Here is a 21368-nt window from a genome sequence, read left to right on the forward strand (position 1 = left end):
GGCTGCACAAGAGAGTATTTGCTCTTCACGAGAACTCATAATCACTAAGAGAGAGTTTGCTGCTACGCAAACAGGATTTCTTGGAGGATACATTATATGATAAGTTCTTAAGAACTATGATAATTATCTCTTAATTAATCAGTTAGCTATCCTGCACCAGCTTAGGGAGGATCCACTGTTCACTCAACATATCCTGCTTTAAAAAAACCTCTTTGTAAGTGTAAGCAATTCATGATTTAGATTGTATAAACAGAGCCCTATTTGGAAAATGCATAGCATACAGCTCCTATATGCTGCACTTAAATGTGTGCATCATTATACAGAAAATATAGAGATTATTATATATATTAGAACTTAACCAGATTTTGAATTGCAATTAATAAATGTTATCTAATAAGACATCTTTTATATGAAAAATATGTGTAGACAAACAGACAGCTGGACTCTGTTCCATTTTGTGTGGGTTTACTGAAGTGGAAGAGGGAACTTCCTCCACCCTGGCATATCCCTGCAAATACAAGGCAGAATATGGTCTTAGTTGTCTTGAATGCCATATATGGTGATGGCTTGATGGTGCTCCACAGCACCAAAGAGATGGGACCAGTTGGCTTGGGGTTGTAGCCAGTCTCCTGGCGCCCTGTGCACATATTGATCTTGGTGGCAAGTCAGGGGAGTAGAATATGCTGTTCCTTTTTGGAGCAGCAGTATAGCGTGCTGTAGGATGCAGTGTTTTTCTCTTTCTGGTGCATATATATGATATAAAAGCAGGGCAGCCCAGAGGATTCAGGGGGCAAAGCGGGGGAGGTGCGGCGCTTGTACTCACCCGGCGGCGGTCCGGGTCTTCGGCGGCATTTCGGCGGCGGGGGCCCTTCAGTCACTCTGCGTCTTTGGCAGCACTGAAGGGCCCCCCGCCATCGAAATGCTGACGAAGACCTGGACCGCCGCCGGGCCAGAGCTCGCGGGGCCCCTGCGGGGCCCGGGGCAAATTGCCCCACTTGCCTCCCCCCGCCCCCCCCCCCCGGGCAGCCCTGTATAAAAGCTGCATTAATCTGTCCCCATATTTTGGCAAGCACTTCCATGAACAGCCCCCAGTGCCAGCCAAGAGTGTGAACAATCTGGATGTTGCTATGGGCATGGGAGCCATTGTCTGGTGAAGAAGCTACTTCAAAAAATATGTGGATCACCCTCCCTGACCACTAGGCCATACCTTGGGACCCTCCTCCACAGCAGAAGGCCTACAGAGCAACCTCAATGCAGATTTGGGAGGGAACACCAGCACTGCACCACATCGGCTGAGCATGCGTGATTTTCTATTGGGCATTCATGCACAACACCCAACCAAAACTGTACATATATTGAAATAAACATTTTATACTAATTAAGATGCATATCATGACATAAGTCCCATCATGTAATATTTCAAGTGTAGATGCTCTTCTATACAGTATATTGTATATATAAATGAACCACATATGTAAGCAAATAAAATACAGAAAATAGGACTGTACATATAACATTTTTTGGTTCACTGGCAATTTTGAAATTTTGGGTTAAATAAAACATTTTGTTTCATTTTTGAGCATTTTTTTCATTTAAAAAATTAAATGAAATTTTGAGAGGAAAAGTAATTTGAATTAAAAAATTGAAACATTTCATTTAGAAAATCTCAATGAAACATTTCATTTTTTATAGAATTTTGTTTAGTTTCTTTTCTGACCAAAACAATTTGGTAAAATCAACATGAATTTGCAAAATGTTTCGGTGCCATCCAATCTACATTTTTCACCAGAAAAAAGTTTCAGGCAAAAAATTTCACCCAGCTCTGCTAGCGAATTCCTAGACTTTTAAAAGAGGATGTGTCACCTTTGGGCCTTGTGCTCCTTGAGGTCCGGGTGGCCCTGGTGGACCCTAGACACAGAAACAGATAAATTTGTTAGCTTTGAACCATCTAAGTTCTTGCAGAACATATCGGATATACATAAGTGTGAACTTCACCATTGTTAATAACACAACCAGTCTTTCTAAGAAAACTTTATATTAACACAGGGAGAACCAACACCAGCTACAAACAGGTTGTTAATTTATGACAACTCTCAACAGACAATATGGAGTCACAAAATTCTGTGTTAAAATAACATTGCAAGGTTATGGTTTTGAACTGATGAAGGGGCTGCTGCTCCCATTGATGGCAATGGCAAAGCTTCCATTGATTTCAGTGGGAACAAGACTGAATCCCAAAGTATGAAAAATGTAAAGCTGGCATCAGAGCCTACTGAAGTCAATGGGCAAACTCCAACTGACTGCAATGGACCTGGGATCAGGCCCTTAGTGTTTATTGCTACAAGGTACTGACCATCTCCCGAAAGTTGCTGAGAGTCTTTGAGCATGTTCAGTGCTTTGTGGGATGAGGTCATGAATCACTAACTCATCCCCTTTTGTCTAGCAACTATAGCAGAAACAGCCTATAAGATTGCTTACTGTTCTGAACATTGCACAATGAGGGGATGCATTAAAAACAAACAAATTCCATCACTGTTATAAACAACATTTACAAAGATGGCAAAAGCAGGCCTAATGAAAACGTTAGAGATAAACAATTAAACAAAAAAGGGAATAAATTAATTTGATCAAATCTGCAGCTCCTTTGGAGCCTAATTCTGCAAAATTCTAAATGCGTCCTAGGACACGCTGAGTCCCCTAAGTTTCCAGTGAAATCAAACTCTGGCCCAATGTGTATAAACCTCCAGTGGGAGTCAGTGAGAGTGCAGGGCACAGAAAATACTCAGCACTGCAGGATGTGAGCTGTAGGTACTGAAAAATTTCAGTATTTCATATAACAAGTTCTTTTAACAGTGTTTGATAAGAAAGAGAAGGAGAAATCCCCACACTAAATCTCTCTCATATATTCCTGCTTATAAACTGAAATAGGCTACTTCTTAGGGGGGGAAATGTGAACTCCTATGTAAAGTTTTCACCCAATATGATTTAAAATAACTGAACTGTCTACCCTGAAAAATAAGGCTGACAACAGAAAGTGACCTGGTGCCCAATCCTGCACTACTTGCACACTCAGAACACCCTTTTAAATTAATGAGAGATTTGAGAACAGAGCAAATGAAGGATCTGGCCTTCTGGCAGGTAGTGCATAGCAACAGCAGTACTAAGAACCTTACGTATCTAATCTGTGTCCTACTTATATCAATGGAGTTTTGTCATTATTCGATAGGAAAAGAATCGGGCCCTAGTTTTCAACAATATGTTCATCGTAAGGAAAAAATTAGTGAACAGACATACATGATGATGAACAGGGTCAACATCAGATGAATGAAGATACATCCTAAATCGGCAGAATTATGAACATGCAACTACACAGAATAAAATAGCTACAAATCACAATATGTCATGCAGTAGGAATTACCGTGACAGTTAGGGTGGTAATCCTCTGTTGGCAAAATATATTAACAAAAGACAATGTTATCAGATGTGAATACTGAAATAAAATATTTCACTTGTTTAATAATGAACTTCACAGAATCTGTGCTGCGTCTGGGAGATCTGTATCTAAGAGAGCTGAAGTTAAAAGTACACAGTCATCAAGGCCTAATCCTGCACTGGTATCAGTGGTTTACCCCCATTAACTTACATGGGAGTTTTATATAAGTGAAGACTACAGGCTCTGGCTATAACATTTTCATGGCCAAATAAGATGTACCTTAACAACATAGAATTTGATGGAGGAAAACTTTTGGCTCCTATATGCATCTATATACTAATCTTCCGCATCTCTCCTGTTCTAAGAGCTGATATTTTGCCCAATATTTTGAGGTCTCTGCTGGTTCTGTACAATTCCCAGAGCTGTGATGCTAGTAGTAATAACAGTACACAAACCAAGTTGCTGATCCACAATATCAGCCATGTTAACTTCAGCTCCATTTAAAACATTTGGAGGAGGGGCAGATCAGTATTTTCGTAATGGAAAAAGGCAAAATAGTTAGGTAATTTTTTGTGTTTCAAAGAAGATAGAGCAAACAAAAAGTAGTGAAAATTCTCAAAAGGCAATACAAAATTACTTGGTTGTATTCAGGGCCGGCTCTAGCTTTTTTGCCACCCCCAGCAAAAAAAAAAAAGGGCGGCCGGCCTGCCGACGCAAAAGAAAAACAACAACAACCCACACCGCAGCCCCGGGGAGCCCGTGGAGGGCTTCCAAGGTGGCTCGCAGGGGGGTGAAGGGCGGCGCCCGCCTGCTCCGCCCATGGGCAGCCAGGCGCTGCAGCCCACTCGCAGGCAGGTGAGAGGGGCTCCCCCCTCCAGCCTTGGGGTGCCTCTCCTGGTTGGGCAGGTGGAGCCCCCGGGGGCTGCAGGAGGTGCTGGCTCAGCCGCTCCTTTAAAGGCTGCTCGGCCGGGCCGGGCTCAGAGCGGCGCGGGAGCAGAGGCCGGTGCAGGTGGCGGGGAGTGGCACGTCCGGGGAGCCAGTTCCTGCCCCCCGGGCCGGGGTCCATGCCCCTGCAGGGCTTGGCTGGGACTGGTGGAAGCCAAAAAAAGCGCAAAAAACAAAAAAAAACCCACGGCAGGGCGGCGGGAATGTGCCGCCCCTTACAATGTGCCGCTGCAGGCACGTGCTTTCTCGTCTGGTGCCTGGAGCCGGCCCTGGTTGTATTGTTTAAACATAGTCAGGGCTGAATTGTGCTTAGCTTACTCACACAGGTTTTTTCATTGACAGCAATGTAACCACTTGCACAAATAAGGCAGGCAGTATTTAGTCATGAAAATAGTTTTACTATGTGCCAACAAAGATGCTTATACATCTAATGCATTTATCTAAATATAAGATTTAGTCTTATTCAGTTTAATAGGCATATAATCATACACTGTTTTATAGAGAATTGCACAATAAAGAACATTATTTTATAAAACTAGAATCATATCAATACAAGCTAACTTTGGAACCGAAATGTCTAGCAGATGGCATTTTATATGGTGGTGCATTTGCAGTCACCCTATATATGGAAGTATTTAAAGAGTTTTAAAATAGAAGAAAAATTCAATTCTGCTAATTTACAGGACAAATAACTAAATTAATTATACCAAATGCAGTAATGTACAGTTTTCACATTCATTTCTAGCTATATATTTAATTTAATATTCAGTGTTCATTCTAACTACATATTTAAAATTTTAATACATAAAGCACCTGATCCTGCAGTTCCTCCAAAGATAAAATTTCCACTTCAGTTATTCACTTTTGCCTCTGTGAGGACTAGGAGCGGACCCAAAGAGAGATTCACTAATGTGTTTTGTATTTGGTTCTCTAAGTCAAAGATACATAAACTGCAGGGTTCTTGCTTGAACTGTGGTGATAATTTCTATATCACTGTTTCTGTGTTGATGGACTAAGATGTGTGATTCTCCAGTGACACATGAAATGGAATAGGAGGCACGAACTCGAGCAACTGTAAATTGGTCTTAGTCCTCCAGGCTGCTTTATGATGTCTTTCCAAATTGTATAAAAATTCAGACAGAGGCACTGGATCCTGTGAACTCTGTCAACTTCTACTTACATTCTGAGAGGTACTGAGCACCCACTGAATACTGAAAATTCCTATTAACTTCAATAGGAGTTGCAAGTCCCAGAACCTCCAAGAATTTGGCACAATGAAAATTGCAGGTGAGTGCTTGCCATCTCATAGGACTGAATTGGTAGTTAGTTAGCAAGACCACCAAATACTGTTCTCATAGCTTGCAAGTCACCCTGGTACACTTGGCTTTCATGTGAACATTCACTCACCCTTTTTGTAAAATATTTATTTTTCTAGGGCTGAGTAAATAAGGCCGCCAATGCTAGTCTATTTAATGTATTTACTGTTAAGGATCCTAATTCAAGATGCTGTTTGAATCCACAGCTTGCAAATGGAGTCAAGTGAGTATGTTTCCAAACCTCAAAAGTTTCTGCTCTTTACATTTTGTGGAAAGAGTAAGTGGAGTAGGAGAAGAAAAAGAAAGACAAAGAAAGACGGTCAATATTATTTTACTTGAACTGAAAAGCAGACACTTCTGTGGGATCTGTGTAAGTGGTTTATTAGATGAATTTAGCACTAACAGCTGTGGAGCCAGCAATGAATCAGTTCTGTCCTCATCTGATGATGTCAATACAGTCCAGGGGATATATACACCTAATTCCCTCACCATTGTATCAAGTTTGTCTAACACCAAAAAGAAAATCTAGCTTCCAAGCACAGGAGATTCTTAATTAATATTTCTAGCAAATCTTTAAGATACTATGGTGGAGTAATTTCATGTCCTATGCAAAAGAAAAATATAATTATGCCAAAGAGCTGTTCTTCCTGTATTGATTCATTTGAGCTTCTTTATGCTCACATACCTGCAGAGCTTCATGGATATTGCCATTGTAGTCAATTATCTCTGTTGCACCTTGATCTCCCTTTTGTCCAGGCGGGCCCTGTAACATATCCCCCAAACACTATATTATTTGAATCAAGCACACAAACTCTTAGTGACTGATTGTTCTATCCTAGTCTCTCTTAGTCTGTCTGAGACTGTTTTATTCTATAGTCAGCATTTGTTTGAAAGATCTCCCTGAGCTGAAAAGTTCAAGGTTGTTAAGATCCAGGTTTTGATTGGCCCATGATAGAGATGAGAACCAGAAGCAAAGTTTAGATCTGAATCTTGTGTCTCCATTTGGGCCCCATAACTCATTAGTTTCTTCCTCATATTTTTATATTTTAATTAAAGAGGTTTTCAGAGGCGTGAAACGCATTCTATCGATGAAAAGAAATATTGACCCAAGCCTCTTTCACACTGCAGCTGAGACTTTGCTAGCAACAATACCGTTTAAACACAATTATCGCAAGCATGTTTTCTGTATGGTTTCCATGACCTAGTGTAGAGATGGGGTTGTTTTCTGACACTTGCACTATTTATTCATTCACATTTGTTCCCTGAACTTTTTTCTAGATCTCGGTACAGTATATTTTATCACTTTATAGCATTTTCAATAAATCACAGTCTGCAAAAGTTAGCCTAAAACAAAGGTTGTTTCAAGAGGAACAAACATTTAAAAAAAGATAAATATGAATGAGTAAATCATAACACAGTGAATCGTGCTCCAACAGGTAACACCGATACATAAACCATTTAGATAAACCACTGAAAGAAGGTGCTGTGTCAGGCCTACTCTCTTGGATCATTCAAGTAAAAAACCAGACCCTGCTTATGAAATTTTGCAAACCTCAAACAACATCTTCCAATCCAGAATTCCCCTATCCTCTCAGTCAGCTTCCCAATCTACTCTCTCCCTTCCTTAGAGAAAGCCTGGGGGGAGGGGATCTTCCAGATGGGTGGGATCCTGACAATTTAGGATTTTATAGGATAGATCCATACCAACACTTAAAACTTCACCTGAAAATCAAGTGACTGCTATAGCAGGGCAAATATTAGTCAAACAGCATTGAAGGATGATTAATCTTCTATGCAGTGTTGTTGTAGCTGTGTTGATTCCAGGATACTAGAGAGACAAGGTGGGTGAGCTCACACAAAACTCCAAAGCATGTCTCTCTCACCAACAGAAGTTGGTCCAGTAAAAGATATTACTAATCATCTAGGCATCTAGAGTATGATTTATAACATAGCTTTCCCTGTTGACACTGAACTGCAGTTAGAAACCCTCTTCATGACACAACTATGTTAGCAACAATCACGTTTAACCCTGGCTCGTGCTAACTCGCTTTCAACTGTAGTTGTTGACTTGGTCTACAAGTAACAATTGAGATTTCCATTGGACAGGTTAAAATGAAGTACACTTACCCTAGGACCTATTGCTCCTGAATCACCTTTGTTTCCAGTATCACCCTATGGAAAAGTAATATTTGTAAGCAAAAAAAGATAAACAATTTGTTCAATAGTTTAAATATTTTTATTACCCTCCAAGTCGAGCATATACTTTATTTTTAAAAACAAAATAAACTTGACATGGGTTTAAAAGCAAATAGAATATGGGTTTTAGTTACATAGGGATAATTCCACTGAAGTCAATGGAGTGTGAGGATTGAGACTGTTGCAACTGAGAACAGAGTTTGGCTCTTTGTGTGTAGCATTTACTATATAATACATTACCGGGGTAGCTTAAGAAATAACAAAGGATCAAATAAAAGGCAGACTGAAAATTAGGTCATTTAAACAACTTCGCCATTCTTGATGGCATGGATACCCCACTATCAGAAGCTTCACAAGAAAGCTCAAGAGGTAAGTCACTCAGGGTATGTCTACACAGCAATTAAACACTTGTGGCTGGTCTGTGTCACTGACTCAGGCTCATGGGGCTTGGGCTGCGGGGCTGTAAAATTATGGTGTAAATCTTTGGGCTCAGGCTGTAGCCTGAGCTTTGGGACCCTCCCCCCTTCACGTGGTCCCAGAGTCCAAATTTCTACACTGCAATTTTACAGCCCCACAGCCCAAGCCCTGTGAGCCTGAGTCAGCTGACACGGACCAGCCACGGGTGTTTAACTGCTGTGTAGACATACCCTCCGCAATTGCCACACAACTTCTTCAAAAGGGATTTTTCAAACCACACATGCATTTCTTTCTGTGCTCATTACTCCCACTGGGGTTGCAGAACTTCTTTCCTCAGTCACTGCCTCTCTTACCACCACATCATCGTTGTCAGCATTTAATGATTTCTTTGCCCTAGTATCCCAGATGGAATAAAGATCTTTATCATCTCACTCTCATCTTTTTCCTCCTGGCTGTCACTAATAAGCTCAGAGGGGTGGAGAAAACTTTATCCATAAGGGCAAACTCTGTGAGTGGCCCTTGTCTTCATAACCTGAAATCTAGTGCCTGGGACTTATTTCACATTCACGGCCACTTTCACAGCAAGCTTTTTTGTTTGGCAGTAGTGTCAGTAAATTCAATTAAATACTGCTACTCCTACTCCTGTTTGGATCTATACTTGCTTCTGTGATACTGGTATGGACAAGGATTATTAATTCACTGATGATAAGAGAAGGGTGCATATGAGAAAAAAGAGGTGCACAATGGGAGGAGATACTAACATTGCTTCCATCTTTCTTCTCTGCAGCAGGAGAGGACTGGTGGACCTGTGGCTACGGCATCAGCGTATTGCTTAAAAATCTGAGTTCATTTCCCAGTTCTGCCACACAGTTCCTGTGTAACTCTGGGCAGTCACTTAGCCTCTCTGGGCCAGATTTCCAAAGGTATTTAGATGCCTAAAAAAGCAGAAAGGTCCCTAGATAGATTTTCAAAAGTGCTCAGGTGCCTAAATCCCATTGGGAATTAGGTGACTAATCTGCTCAGGCACTTTTGAAAATCCCATTGTGCACCTATCTGCATCTTTAGGTGCCTCAATACCTTTGAAAATCTGGTCGTCTGTGGCTCTGTGGCCTTTCTGTAAAATAAAAATAATAGTTCTCTACCTCATTGCGATGTTGTATGGATACACACCAGAATATCTGGGAGATGATCCGATACTACAATGATGGAGGTCTCAGAAATAGACAGTGCTTTTTATCTCTCTCAACAGGCTAACACCTTTATCAACCTCCCGCCCCTCCCAAGGGCTCCCTTTTGTGAAAGTAAATGCTGACAGCCTATGAGTGAAAAGTGCTACTAAGACTTAATCCTGCACACACTGAATTTAGTGGTGAAGATTCCATTGACTTGGTGTAGGATCAGGCACTAAGGCCAGGTCTACACTACAAAGTTAGGTTGACCTAATTTACGTCGGCATACAGCTGCCACAGTAATTACATTCCCTGCACGTGTCTACACTTTGCTTCTTATGCCACTGGTGCACGTTTTCAACAGGAGTGCTTGTATTGATTGTGGGATTGCTCCTGAAAGCCAGTAACAGTCAACAGAAGCAATGTGTTCTACACTCACACTGACCTTGTGACTACATTGACCTTGACTTTACACCGCTCATGGAAGTGGTGTTATTAAGTCGGTGTAGCAGGTGAGTTACATCAGCGGGAGCAAAATTTAAGTGTAGACACTTCCTTAGTTATGTTGACCTAACTCTGTAGTGTAGACAAGACCTAAAAAACCACATTATTCTGTGAATAACATTCCAGTGGAGACCAAGTTCCTCAGCACAAGGAAGAAAAGAAATCAGGAGTATTGAATTGTTGTTTACACCACCTTGGTTCTGTGAACCACTTTTAACATTTTATTATTCACTATGAGCATATGCTTTGTGAAGTCAATGGGACTGAAGTACTTACTTAACTTTAATTGTGTGCTTATGTGTTTTGCCAAATGGAGATATACTGCCAATTCACGGTCAACATTGCGAGCAATATAGAAATGATTCTCAGCACAGCTTTGTTCTCTCAAAATGATTTAATTAAACAAAAGAATAAATATTCCAGTTTTATTTTGTGTCGTCCCCATAGTATAAACTGGCAGAAACTAGTAAGCATAAGGTTTTGCAAAAAATATTGCAAATCCATTGAAAATTTTTACTGCTTTTGTGTACACTTTGGTATTGAAGCTTTAACTTTTTGCCAAGGTCCATGGTAGTTTTTCAACTATCTAGAAGACGAATCTGAGAGACCCAAGCCTGGTACATCTCACTGCCCAAAATTCAAAATAAACCCCCCCCACAAAAGATCAGCAGAATAACAATAAGAAATTATATTTAAATCAAATACTTTTCAATGGTTATTGGATCAGCAAAATGTGGAAAGTACCAAGTTTAACAGCTCTTTCCTTCCATCCCCAAAAAAATGGATTAAAACACAACCATCAAACACAGAGAGATAAAGTAGGTACACAGAAAAAGGGAACAGACAAAAAAGAGACTAATCATTTTAAGATGTTACAACAGAGAAAGAAAGAGCACAATAATGGCGTACAAAATATTTAGTGCTTGATTCCACAGACCTTACAGTTAAAAAGTCCAATGAAACCCATGGGAGTTTTGCTTGTATGAAGGCTGCAGGATTAGTTATCATTTCTTTCTAAATCAAAGTCGATGTGATAGTACTAATAATTTGCCCTGGAAATCTTCATATTACACCAAAGAAGGCAATTCAGTTGACACTGACCTTTGACCCCTTTGGGCCTCTAGTTCCAGATTCGCCTGATTTCCCCTGTGTGAGGAAGACATAGAAGATGGACAGAAGAAAAATGAGAGAGAGAAAGGAAAGGGGAGAGGAAAAGAGATTAGTTCTGGCTAGTAGTAGTAGAGAGCAGTGGAAACACTTTATTTTCTATGAACAACCTCATGAATCCATCTAGTATGGAGTTTAATAGCACCAGAATAATGAATTATTTAGTATTGATGTGCACACGTTATTGGTTCCCTTCTTCCACAGGAATTCCACCAAGTATTCTCTTATCAATTCTTGCACACGACTGGCACAAATAATTCTGGCTTGCATGGGGTGCCCACTGTACCGTTAGGCCCTCCAAGAACTGAGAAGTGAATAGTGTTTGCAGGATAGGACTGCTAAAATAAAGTGTTACCACAATAGTTTTCCCAGGAAGTATAGATGAATAAATCTATCAGTATAGATCTACCTGACAAAGAAGCCAGACTACCATTTCAAGATATGCCAAGAGTAGAAAACTCAATCACCAATGCAGTAGAAAATGCTCGGAAGATATTAAAATGTAGTTAGGGTTATTTCTTTATTTTTTCTTAGAAAACAAGAAGCAGAATGGATTTTCTCTGAACTTGAAAGGTCACAGTGTTCAAACAGCTCAAACTAGGGTGCTTATAGACACATCAGGGCAGAGCTTCACCTTTTGACAGTTGCCATCGCTCCATCACAATTTACACCATCTGAGGCTCTGTCTCCTTCAGTCCAAATAATGGATTCCACTTAGGGCCTAATTTTGCAGTTGTGAACCCTATGCTACCTCTGGCTTCTGGACTAAACTGTAGCTCTGTCTACACTGCTGCTGGAGGTATTTCCAGCTTGGGCAGATGTCCACACACTAGCTGTGATGATCTAACACACTAAAAATAGCAGTGTAACCATGGTGGCAGAGGCTAGCTGCCCGAGTAGTAGCAGTGTACAGGGATGAATTTACCGTGTTCTCCTTTAAAGCTCACTTGCAAAGTTTTGTTCTGGTTACTTGAAGCAGTTATTGAATATTTATAGCTATAAAACTAACAAAACATTGCCAGTGTTCAACCAGACTGACCTTTGGCCCAGGAACTCCAGGTTCACCTCGCTCACCCTTTCCAGGAGGCCCTGCTTCTCCTCTTTCACCCTGTCAAAGATTACAACACACATGTATGTACGCATCACAAACCACTGGCAACCTTTAGTATAGTACAAAGTCAGTTCAGAAAAACTAAACAGGATGTACTTTCAAGCCCATCTGAGAGCTATAATGGGATGGAGAATATTTTTCCTAGGTAAATTTACAGCATTCCTGAAAGCAGAAGTGGATGTTTTCTGTACCTTAATCTGAGTCATTTTCTGTTGAACAAGACTGTATTATCTGAGAAATAGTATGTAACAAAAGACCAGAATAAGGCATAGACAGAAGGGAGCAAAGTTAAGGTAGTGCTGCCTCTAACTTCCATTCTCAGAAACCCTGGGGTGAGTTAGTTCCAGTGTTCTAAATGAGTGTAGGTCATGTGATGGGTAAGAAATGAAGAGGTGGCCTTTTAGGAGCCTATTGGCAGCCAATGAAGCAAACAAGCCACTTTTGCTGGCTCACTCTAGTTAAGTGAGCAGCTGTATTCTGCACAAGTCAGGGCTGTGGAGTGCTTTTCACACTTCGCCCAAGGTAAAGTTCATTGTAGTAGTCACATCTAGAAGTAATACAGGTGTAGAATACTGAGTTGGGGTCTGCATTTAAGGGGTGGGGATGGCTCCTAGGAATAAATCATGGCCTCTCGGAGAAAAGGACAGAAACAGCACCACTCCATAGTTAAGGTTGAAACTTTCCATTCAAAGCTTGTTTTGCATTCTCCAGTATTACCTTAAAATACATTTTTAAAATGGAAAGTTGGCTTCAGAATTGGTCTGGAGTTCCGTTTTTTCCTTCCAAATCTGAAGTGAATGGGACAATAGGTTCACAAAATTTGACTCTCAATAGGTGAGTCCACAAGACTTCAAAAATTCTTTGGCACTTTATTTCCCACTCAGTTGCAAAAGAACAGACAGAAGGAGAGAGAAAGCACAATGTTTAATGGATTTATATATTCAAGATCTAGTGCACAGGATCAAAGTTTCATTGCTTGGAGTCCATTTCTTAAAAGTTATTAAGATAGATTGTCCATTCTGGCATGTTGGCTCTCATGGCCTAATTTAGGCTTTTGGTAGCATTAGAGAGGCTACGTTGACTAAGGCAGCTAAGGAGCTTGAGATGGCTATGAATGGTTAAGTAGTCTGACTTTCTGATTTTCTCAGGGCAAATTTAAAGTAACCTGGATACCAAAACAATGAATTTTAATATTTCCAAATTTTGGGCACAGTTTAAAGTTTTAACCTGAACTCTAAACTTCTTGGTAGTTTTCTATAAGTACCACATTCTTATAAGGATTTTCATCCTTAAATGACTGATTATAGACCCTCAACTTCACTTTAACTTTGTTTTTGGTCATTAACACGAAGAAACCCAATATAATATGGGTGAGAGTGTGCGAGAAGCTAAACTTACCTTTGTTCCTGGTAACCCTGGTAATCCAGGTTCTCCCTGTGGACCAATGAAGCCTGGTTCACCCTTTAACAGATGAGAGCATATTAAATTATTCTTCATTTAATAGAAATTTATTACAATAAAATCAGTTTATTTTTAATAGTATTTTTCCCGATCATTCAGGGCTTTCCAGCTGTGATCCAACAACTATAGAGAGATTAATTAGGGATGACTAATTAATCAGGGATTATTTCCATCAGCATACTTCTTGGAGCAAAGCTTCATGTGGTTTGAGAAAAACAAATAAACTTGAAAGCCGCAAATCTTGTTTTTATGAAGCTAAGGACTGTTAACATGGCCCTATATTATGCTGCAATTTATCAAACAAAAATCCACCATGGCAAGACTAACATCATGGTGGATTCAGGGAGTAGGTGGGGTTGAGAACCAGGGTTCCTTTCATTCCCTGTACCCTCTCTGCGCATTTGTTTGCAGAGCGGAATAACAGGTAAGTAGCCCCTGCTCTCTCCCACCATGGTCAGTCACAATCTGAGCACAGGTGTGTAGGGAGTAAGGAGGGTCTTATCCCCTCTCACTCCCCTGCACATCTAAGTAACAGCCGTGACAACCATGTCCTAGATTAGCGACTACACTACAGCACAAAGCTTTAAATAACTCTGTATGGTCTGTAAGGGACAAACCATATGTTTTTCTTTACAGGCTTTTCCTGAATGAGGCCTCATGGTTCCTAGCATTATATTTTCCCCATGAATCTGAATCAAGAAGAGGTTTAGCTACCAGCCATCATGAGTGCAGGTGGCCAAAGTACTACTGAGCTAACAATCACTTTTAAAAAAATGTTCACATATCAGTTTTAGTGGTATCCCCTGAATCTAAGCATGAAAACTCTACTTGGTTCTATGCAGACTGATTCTGCTGGGCGCTGAGCACCCCCAGCCCTCCTTGAAGTCAGTGGGAGTTGAGGAAGAACAGCACCTCTCAGCAGCAGGTAATTAATGGCTTCCTTTAAAAGAAATCACAAACACTTGCTATTTTAAATACCTAGAATGACAAACGCATCCAAATTCCTTGTTTATAAAATTATTTACATTGATAAAGGGAAGTATCAACTTGCTCATCGGCATGGAATTACAGGTATGTTGCACTGGTGAGAAAAACAGTGCAGGTTATGAACTCAGGGAGGTTTCTTGCATATTTCCATATGAAAATCACTGCTATCATTGATCAATGTACCACTAGTGGTACGAAACAAAGGCCAGCGTATCTGCTAAAGCACAAAAAGAGAGAGAGGGGAAGCGAGGAAATTAGTAGGAAATAAATAATGCAGAAGCATGTATTTCTTAATGAGGTTAGAGGGTATGTTATAACAATAAAAATAATCCTATAGTTCACATGCCGTCTTTGTAATGTAACTGTGTTAGTACACACCAGTGAGAGTAACCTTTGGGTTTTCATTGTGGAAGGAGGCATTCCCGTTTAATGACAGCAAATAAAAAAAACACTTCCCCTCCACAGTCATGGAATTTCAGTAATTTATTTTAAAATTAGGAAGGAGCCCGACAGCTCAAAAAAATTATTTTTCAGCACCCCAACACAAACTATCACCTGGCCAGCTGGGCAGATTTATTACTGGACCCGTTAATTATGATTTCTAGGGGAAGAAACAAGTACTGTACCGATTCCATGACCCAGCTTCTCTCTATCAGTGGCCAGGCTTAGAAATGTTATCCAAAGATCTTAATACAAAGCGTTTGGGTTGAATTCTGGCAGAGCACTGTGCATAGGCTCATACCAGAAACTTCCTACACTGTAAAAGGAGTGCTGGCAAAATCTTTCCACTGCAATCCCAGCTTTCCCCCCAAACCTGGAGAGAGATTGCTCTACAGGTGCTTTGTACCAGAAAACGTGGAGGATATTGTAAGAGGTCTTGGTTTTACTTCCATGATCTGAGAGTGCAGGGCTTACATCGAGACCTGCTTTAATATTTTATCAAAAAAGTTTTCTATAAATTGTGTTATATCCTTGGGCCTGGGACAGGTGTAGTGGAAAAATCGAAGTAAATAAAAGGACTCCACTTTCTCTCTTTATCTGAAAAGCTCAGCCCATCATATTCCTACCTTCCTTCTGGAGCAAGATAATGGGGTGAGGCATTAATCTGTATAGATACAGAACTATAACCCTGACCTGGGAATGACCCCTAAATACAACTCATCTGAGTGGTTTATTTGTGCTCATAAGGGGGTTCAGGGAAGCTCTGGATGGGCCTTCTGCCAGCCAGAATTCTGGCACCTACTATGATTGCCTTTGGAGCACAGATAGGAGTGTGTTTGGCAAATCATATGCTCATAGAATTATTCTTTTGTCTTTTACTTTTTCTTATGTTCAGAAAAAAGCCCACATCTGTTAATGTTCCTGGATGATAAGTCACCTCAGGTTGTTTGAGTGATATCGTACTACATTTCTCAATGTAATAATGTCACTGATGCAAACTGCTGGGGTGAGGGGGCTACAGTTTACAGACAAAAATATGGTTTATAAATACCTGTTGTGCCATTTTAAATAGAAAAAAAATACTTGTTGCCCTCAATATATAGGTTGATGTGCTCAGTGCCACATCTATGCATGTTCACGTACTTTACTGTGCGGCCACCTGCCAGAGCCAGAGCCCTTGTGGCTGCCCTCCTCCCCCACATATCTTAAGGCCTCCTGTGGAGATTGGGTTGATACTCACAAATGCCCTAGAAACTCCTGCAGCTAAAAAAAAGGGAGGAATTAGGACATCAGCAGATGTTCCCACAGATTTCTGCTTCTCCAGAAGAGCAATCTGGCTTCTGGTGGCGCTTCTGAATGTTTCAGCAGATTCAGCTTTGGTGTGGGGTCCAACCTTCACAAAGTTATGAGCAACTTCACATGAAGGAAAAAGTGGGATCCAAGTACCTTAGCTCAAGCTTTGTGTCTAGTGTAAACATGTCTGAAATGTATAAAGACGAGGGCCAAATTCCAAACTCACGTTATGCCCTGGAGGGAAGTGGCAGATGGTGAAATACTGGTAGTGAGGGAAAATAAATCACATCCAAGCTACTGTACTTGAGCCAAGAGAGAAGTGATAGATAGATAAAATGGAAGATTGATCTAATCACTGTAGTTCCCAGGGGCCACAAATCAGGGGAAGAAAAAAAATGAACACAGCTGTGCTTATAGTCTTCCTAGATCATTGCCGGAGCATGGTTATATCTCTGTACTCAAGCACCAAAACCAGGAAAGGCACTGTGACCCAGGGACCTCTTGGTGCCAAATGGCAGATGGCACAGGGATGCATAAAGGTTACAGAGATCCCAATGGGTCTGGTATCTACATACTATTTTGCCAGTGAGTGTAACATACGTCTCTACTGAAAGCCTGTGTCACACTGGGCCTCATAATAATTGTGAATCTTATGTGTGGATAATATGAAAAGGGTTATGTATATATACATTGATAATTATGTTCTTAAGGTCTGTGACTTGGGGCTGGTCATCAAAAGGTGAGAAACAGGTTTTTTTCAGGCAGAAGATGTTTATCTATCCATCTGTCTACATGTACATTATTATTGTATATGTTACTCCTATTTTATGGTCTGAGCAAAATGCTTATCAAGTGATTGCAAAGTCTCTAGGAAAACAGAAGCAGCAAGGATTATCCTGTTTGCAAGTGAAGACAATGGATTTTTGGACTATAACTGAAGAGACACAGACAAACTCTGGATCTTTCCACTGAAGAGTCAAGAAGACAGCGTGCTTGCCTGATGAATGGAAGATCACAACCACACCTGGCTCTAAGGTACTGGAAGGATTTTGGGTGAGCTTTTGCTCCGTATGAAATGACACGGTCTCGGAAGTTAAGTTTAGGCTCTAGTATGTGTGCTATGATTTCATTTTATATGTAACCCTTCGTTGCTACCACTGAATCCCTGTTCTTTGTTACAGAAACTTATACTGTACTTGCTTTCTCAATAAACAAATCTAAGAGCTGTGTGTTAAGCGAATGGTGTAACTGGTAAGCAGTGGTGTATTGTTCCTTTGGGAACAGAGGATCTGGGAATTCTGAGAGTGTCCAGTGGATCAGGGAGATGCTTGGATAACTTGGGTGTTGGAGTGTGCCTATTGTTGACCTGTACAGAGAGCATGGCCTGTGGAGGCCTGGAAGGCAGTGCTTGTGTTGCCAGAAGTTGGCAGTGTCAGGGGAACTGACCCAGGTAAGCATAGACAGGGCAGGTGGTAGAGGGGTGCACAACACCAGGGACCTCCCGGGAAGCATCAGGCACAAATGGAATATAATGTATTTTCAAGGAAATGAGCATGACCAAATAGATAGCTTTAGTGTTCAAGGATAAGAATGATTTGCAAACAGAACTAAGTTTGAAACTTTAAAAAAAAATTGTTTTAACAATATGGTTTATACATTGGCTGTGTATCTCTAACATCTGACAGCTCTTCAGTGTAACTACAGCATGTTTACTGACAGAAAATATCCATAAAGAGTACTTTTGTGCCATTCACAATACATGCAAGTAACTCTAGGAAGCCCATTCCCTGGCTTTTCTGTCAGTTACTTGTAAAGGAAATGTTTGTTCTGCAAACAATAGACGTTCATCCTACCTACTGTATAGTGCTAATATTGTCAGATTTCTGTTTTATCATCATCTATGCTGCTCAGATAACAAAGCAAATGGCTTATTGATGTGTGAAACGTAATGAAAACAAACAGTTTATCTCAGTAATGTACGCTGATGCCCCTGCAATGCAGAGGAAAAGGGAAAATCATTTTGATTAGTCCATAGTGCAGACATGACACAAAAGCCATACGGGATTATGGCTACAAAATCAAGGACTATGATTTTTTAAAAATAATACCTGACAGTAAAAATCTAACCCAGCATATTGCCATAGGAATACAACAGTAAGGGTTGGATTCTGATCACTCTTGCATAGATCTTTTACACTGGTGTAACTGTTGACTTCATTGCCGTTATTTCTGATCTGCACTGGTTAAGTGAGATGAGAATCAGGCTCTAACTACTGTGGGATGCAGCATCCTTTGAATCAAGGACATAATGCCACTAGGATTTACAGTATCTGCTGTCACACACACTAATCTATTTTAGTTTAGCAAAGGATTTTTCTAGTAGATATGATAGGTGAAAAATTCACCCCAGCGTAGAGCACTCATGCCAATCACTCTACCCACAACTAGGGCCCATATGAAGGGCTCAAATAGACTGGAGTTAATGTCATCCTAGATGATTAATCATATTTGCTCTTGTGTTATTCTGTTTAAAATGTATCCTCAAAACCTAAATTCAGCTTGCATCGCTGATTAAGTAAGCAGTAGGTATCTCTCACATCTGCATTTAGTCATCTTTACTTCAGCATCAATAGGCATAAGGTTCTGGGGACAAAAGCTGTGGTCCTGGAAACCGATTCTAGATATAAGCTAATGCAGCTTGCAGTCAGGTAGCAGATAAGTGTCATGTCAACATCCAGACAATCCATAGATTCTCAGACCCTGAGATGCTGAAGTGAACACTGCAGTCTATAAAATCAAGATTACCTTTAACCGTGACTTATTTAAACACCTGGTGCAGTTTCTTATAGCAAAACAGAAGTTTTATCTTCTAAGGATCTACTATAAGCAGTCCGGGCTGCAGAAAACTGATCTGGGGTCCAAGAACATGAAATACTGAAGGTGACGTTAGGCTGGTAGGAGATTGGCCATTGGTATTTTCTAGAAGATCAGCAATTCCTCTACTATTAGTACTGCCAGGCAGCTTAAAAAACCCCCACTGAGAATTGCTTGTTTGTATTTTAGCTTAAGATTTTTGTGTTCATTAGTTATTATGAAACACTTGCTTAGCAACTGTCATCCCAAAGACAGCCCAGGTTTTCCAACTTTTCAGACCAAGACATTATTGGTTTGTAGGGACTGAGGCAAGTTCCACCAGTTTACTTGATATCAAGATACATTCCAAAAATTATTAATTACTTCCATTATGCAAAAGGACCCATATCATTTGTTGTTATTTGTGATGCTGGTAGACCAGGTGCCAGCTCATGCCAAGGTCCCAAAGCCTCAAGCGAACACTATCAAATGCATAGCTGGAAACCAGTCTGACTCACCTGTGTGTTAGTATTGCTAAAATAGGTATTAGACTTGTACCAATGTGTTTAGACTTTATGCAATACTTGTAAATTGCTGCATCCATTAATCTCACTTATAGTATCTCTAATCCATGCAGTAAGGTAATATTGAAGTGTTTGTTCTGTAATGTACAAATGTTTGCTCTGAAACTATAAATCAGTCAAGAAAGAAACATCACCAAGTGAAATACTGGTTTCCACCCATGAGGAGGGGCTATCTCTGGCCCACCAGGAAGACCTATTGAATCCAAATGGGCCATTGTAAGCCATCAAAGAGCAAGAACTTTGTTGATTTCTCCCAGCACACCCATGAAGAGCGGGACATACAGAAGCACTCGTCCCATCAGTTTGGCCTCTAGACAGATGGGGATAAAAATTCCTGGCCAGAAGGAATTAGGGTCTTTTTTACGCAGTTCAGACTCTAAGAGGCAAAGATTCCTAAACATAAGCAAGAGATCCCCAGGATTAACCTGAGTTAGCCCTAAAGGACTTATGGCGTATTTCAGCAGCTCTACCACCCTCTGAAACCTAAGACTGCAACTCGTGCATGTGTGTGTGTGTGTGTGTATATATATGTTTATCTGTTTCAACCAAATAACTCTCATTTCTTTTTCTTAGGCTATGTCTACACTACAGACCTACAGTGGCACAGCTGTACTGAGGCAGCTGAGCCTCTGTAAGATCTCTCGTGTAGCTGCTCTATGCCGAGGGGAGAGAGCTCTCACGTCGACACAATTAAACCATGCACACAGAGCGGAGGTAGCTATGTCAGTGGGAGAAGCTCTCCTGCCAACAGTGCTGTGCACACTACAACTTATGCCAGCAAAATTTACATTGCTCAGGGCAGTGTTCTGTTTTGCTGACATAAGTGGGAGTGCTGACATGGCCGCAGTTAATAAACCCTTAATTAATTTACTAGAGGTTTGGCTACAAGTGTTGTCTGTGGTGTGAGATCTAAGGTGCAAATTGACCTGGGGTAAGTGACTGGTCCTTTGGGACTGTGAGTAACCTGAATATTTTGTGATCTTTGGTGTAAAATGACCATCTATCACAGCATCAAGCTTAACTGGGTGGCAAGATAGTTCAGAGTGCCCCAGGGGACTGTCTGTGAGTCCATGTGAAGGCTGTATAGTGCCTGAGGAGTTTACACTTGTTACTTGGTTAAATGCGATCACATCAAACCACCAGAAACAATAATCCATGCCTCTTTGTTTTTACTATGCGTATTCATGCAATGCAGAGTTGCTGTCTTGGCAAATGACAAATTACAAAGATACTTTTTGCAAACCTTGTTAGTATTATTTTAGCTGCTAATCAGGTAAACACAGGACATGAAAATGAAAAAAAGGTTAGTCCATTAAAACAAATGGTGTGTCTGACATCTAACAGAATGTAGATAGATATTTAGCTAATATTTTATACTTAAAAGAGCTTTCAGATTCAGCAATAGGGAAGCTTGTAATTATGTTAAACTTTTTTTGAAGACAGTCCACTTTTTTTTTACGAAGATTATTATCTAGACAAATTCTTCAGTGG

General features: G+C 40.5%; 1 protein-coding gene across 1 annotated transcript in view; it reads right to left on the reverse strand.

Annotated features, from left to right (window-relative positions):
* The window catches only part of COL25A1 (collagen type XXV alpha 1 chain), a 426642-nt gene that overhangs the window by 41133 nt on the left and 364141 nt on the right, over positions 1 to 21368 (reverse strand). Inside the window, exons 20-26 of the mRNA XM_026659846.2 lie at positions 13657 to 13719; positions 12187 to 12255; positions 11082 to 11126; positions 7822 to 7866; positions 6380 to 6457; positions 3419 to 3442; positions 1864 to 1908 (exon numbers count right to left, since the gene is read on the reverse strand). Of these exons, the coding sequence (XP_026515631.1) occupies positions 1864 to 1908; positions 3419 to 3442; positions 6380 to 6457; positions 7822 to 7866; positions 11082 to 11126; positions 12187 to 12255; positions 13657 to 13719 (369 nt within the window). The remainder of the gene's footprint in view (positions 1 to 1863; positions 1909 to 3418; positions 3443 to 6379; positions 6458 to 7821; positions 7867 to 11081; positions 11127 to 12186; positions 12256 to 13656; positions 13720 to 21368) is intronic.

Source organism: Terrapene carolina, unplaced genomic scaffold (assembly GCF_002925995.2).
Source record: "Terrapene carolina triunguis isolate 2854851 unplaced genomic scaffold, T_m_triunguis-2.0 Scaffold706, whole genome shotgun sequence".
Lineage (NCBI taxonomy): Eukaryota > Metazoa > Chordata > Testudines > Emydidae > Terrapene > Terrapene triunguis.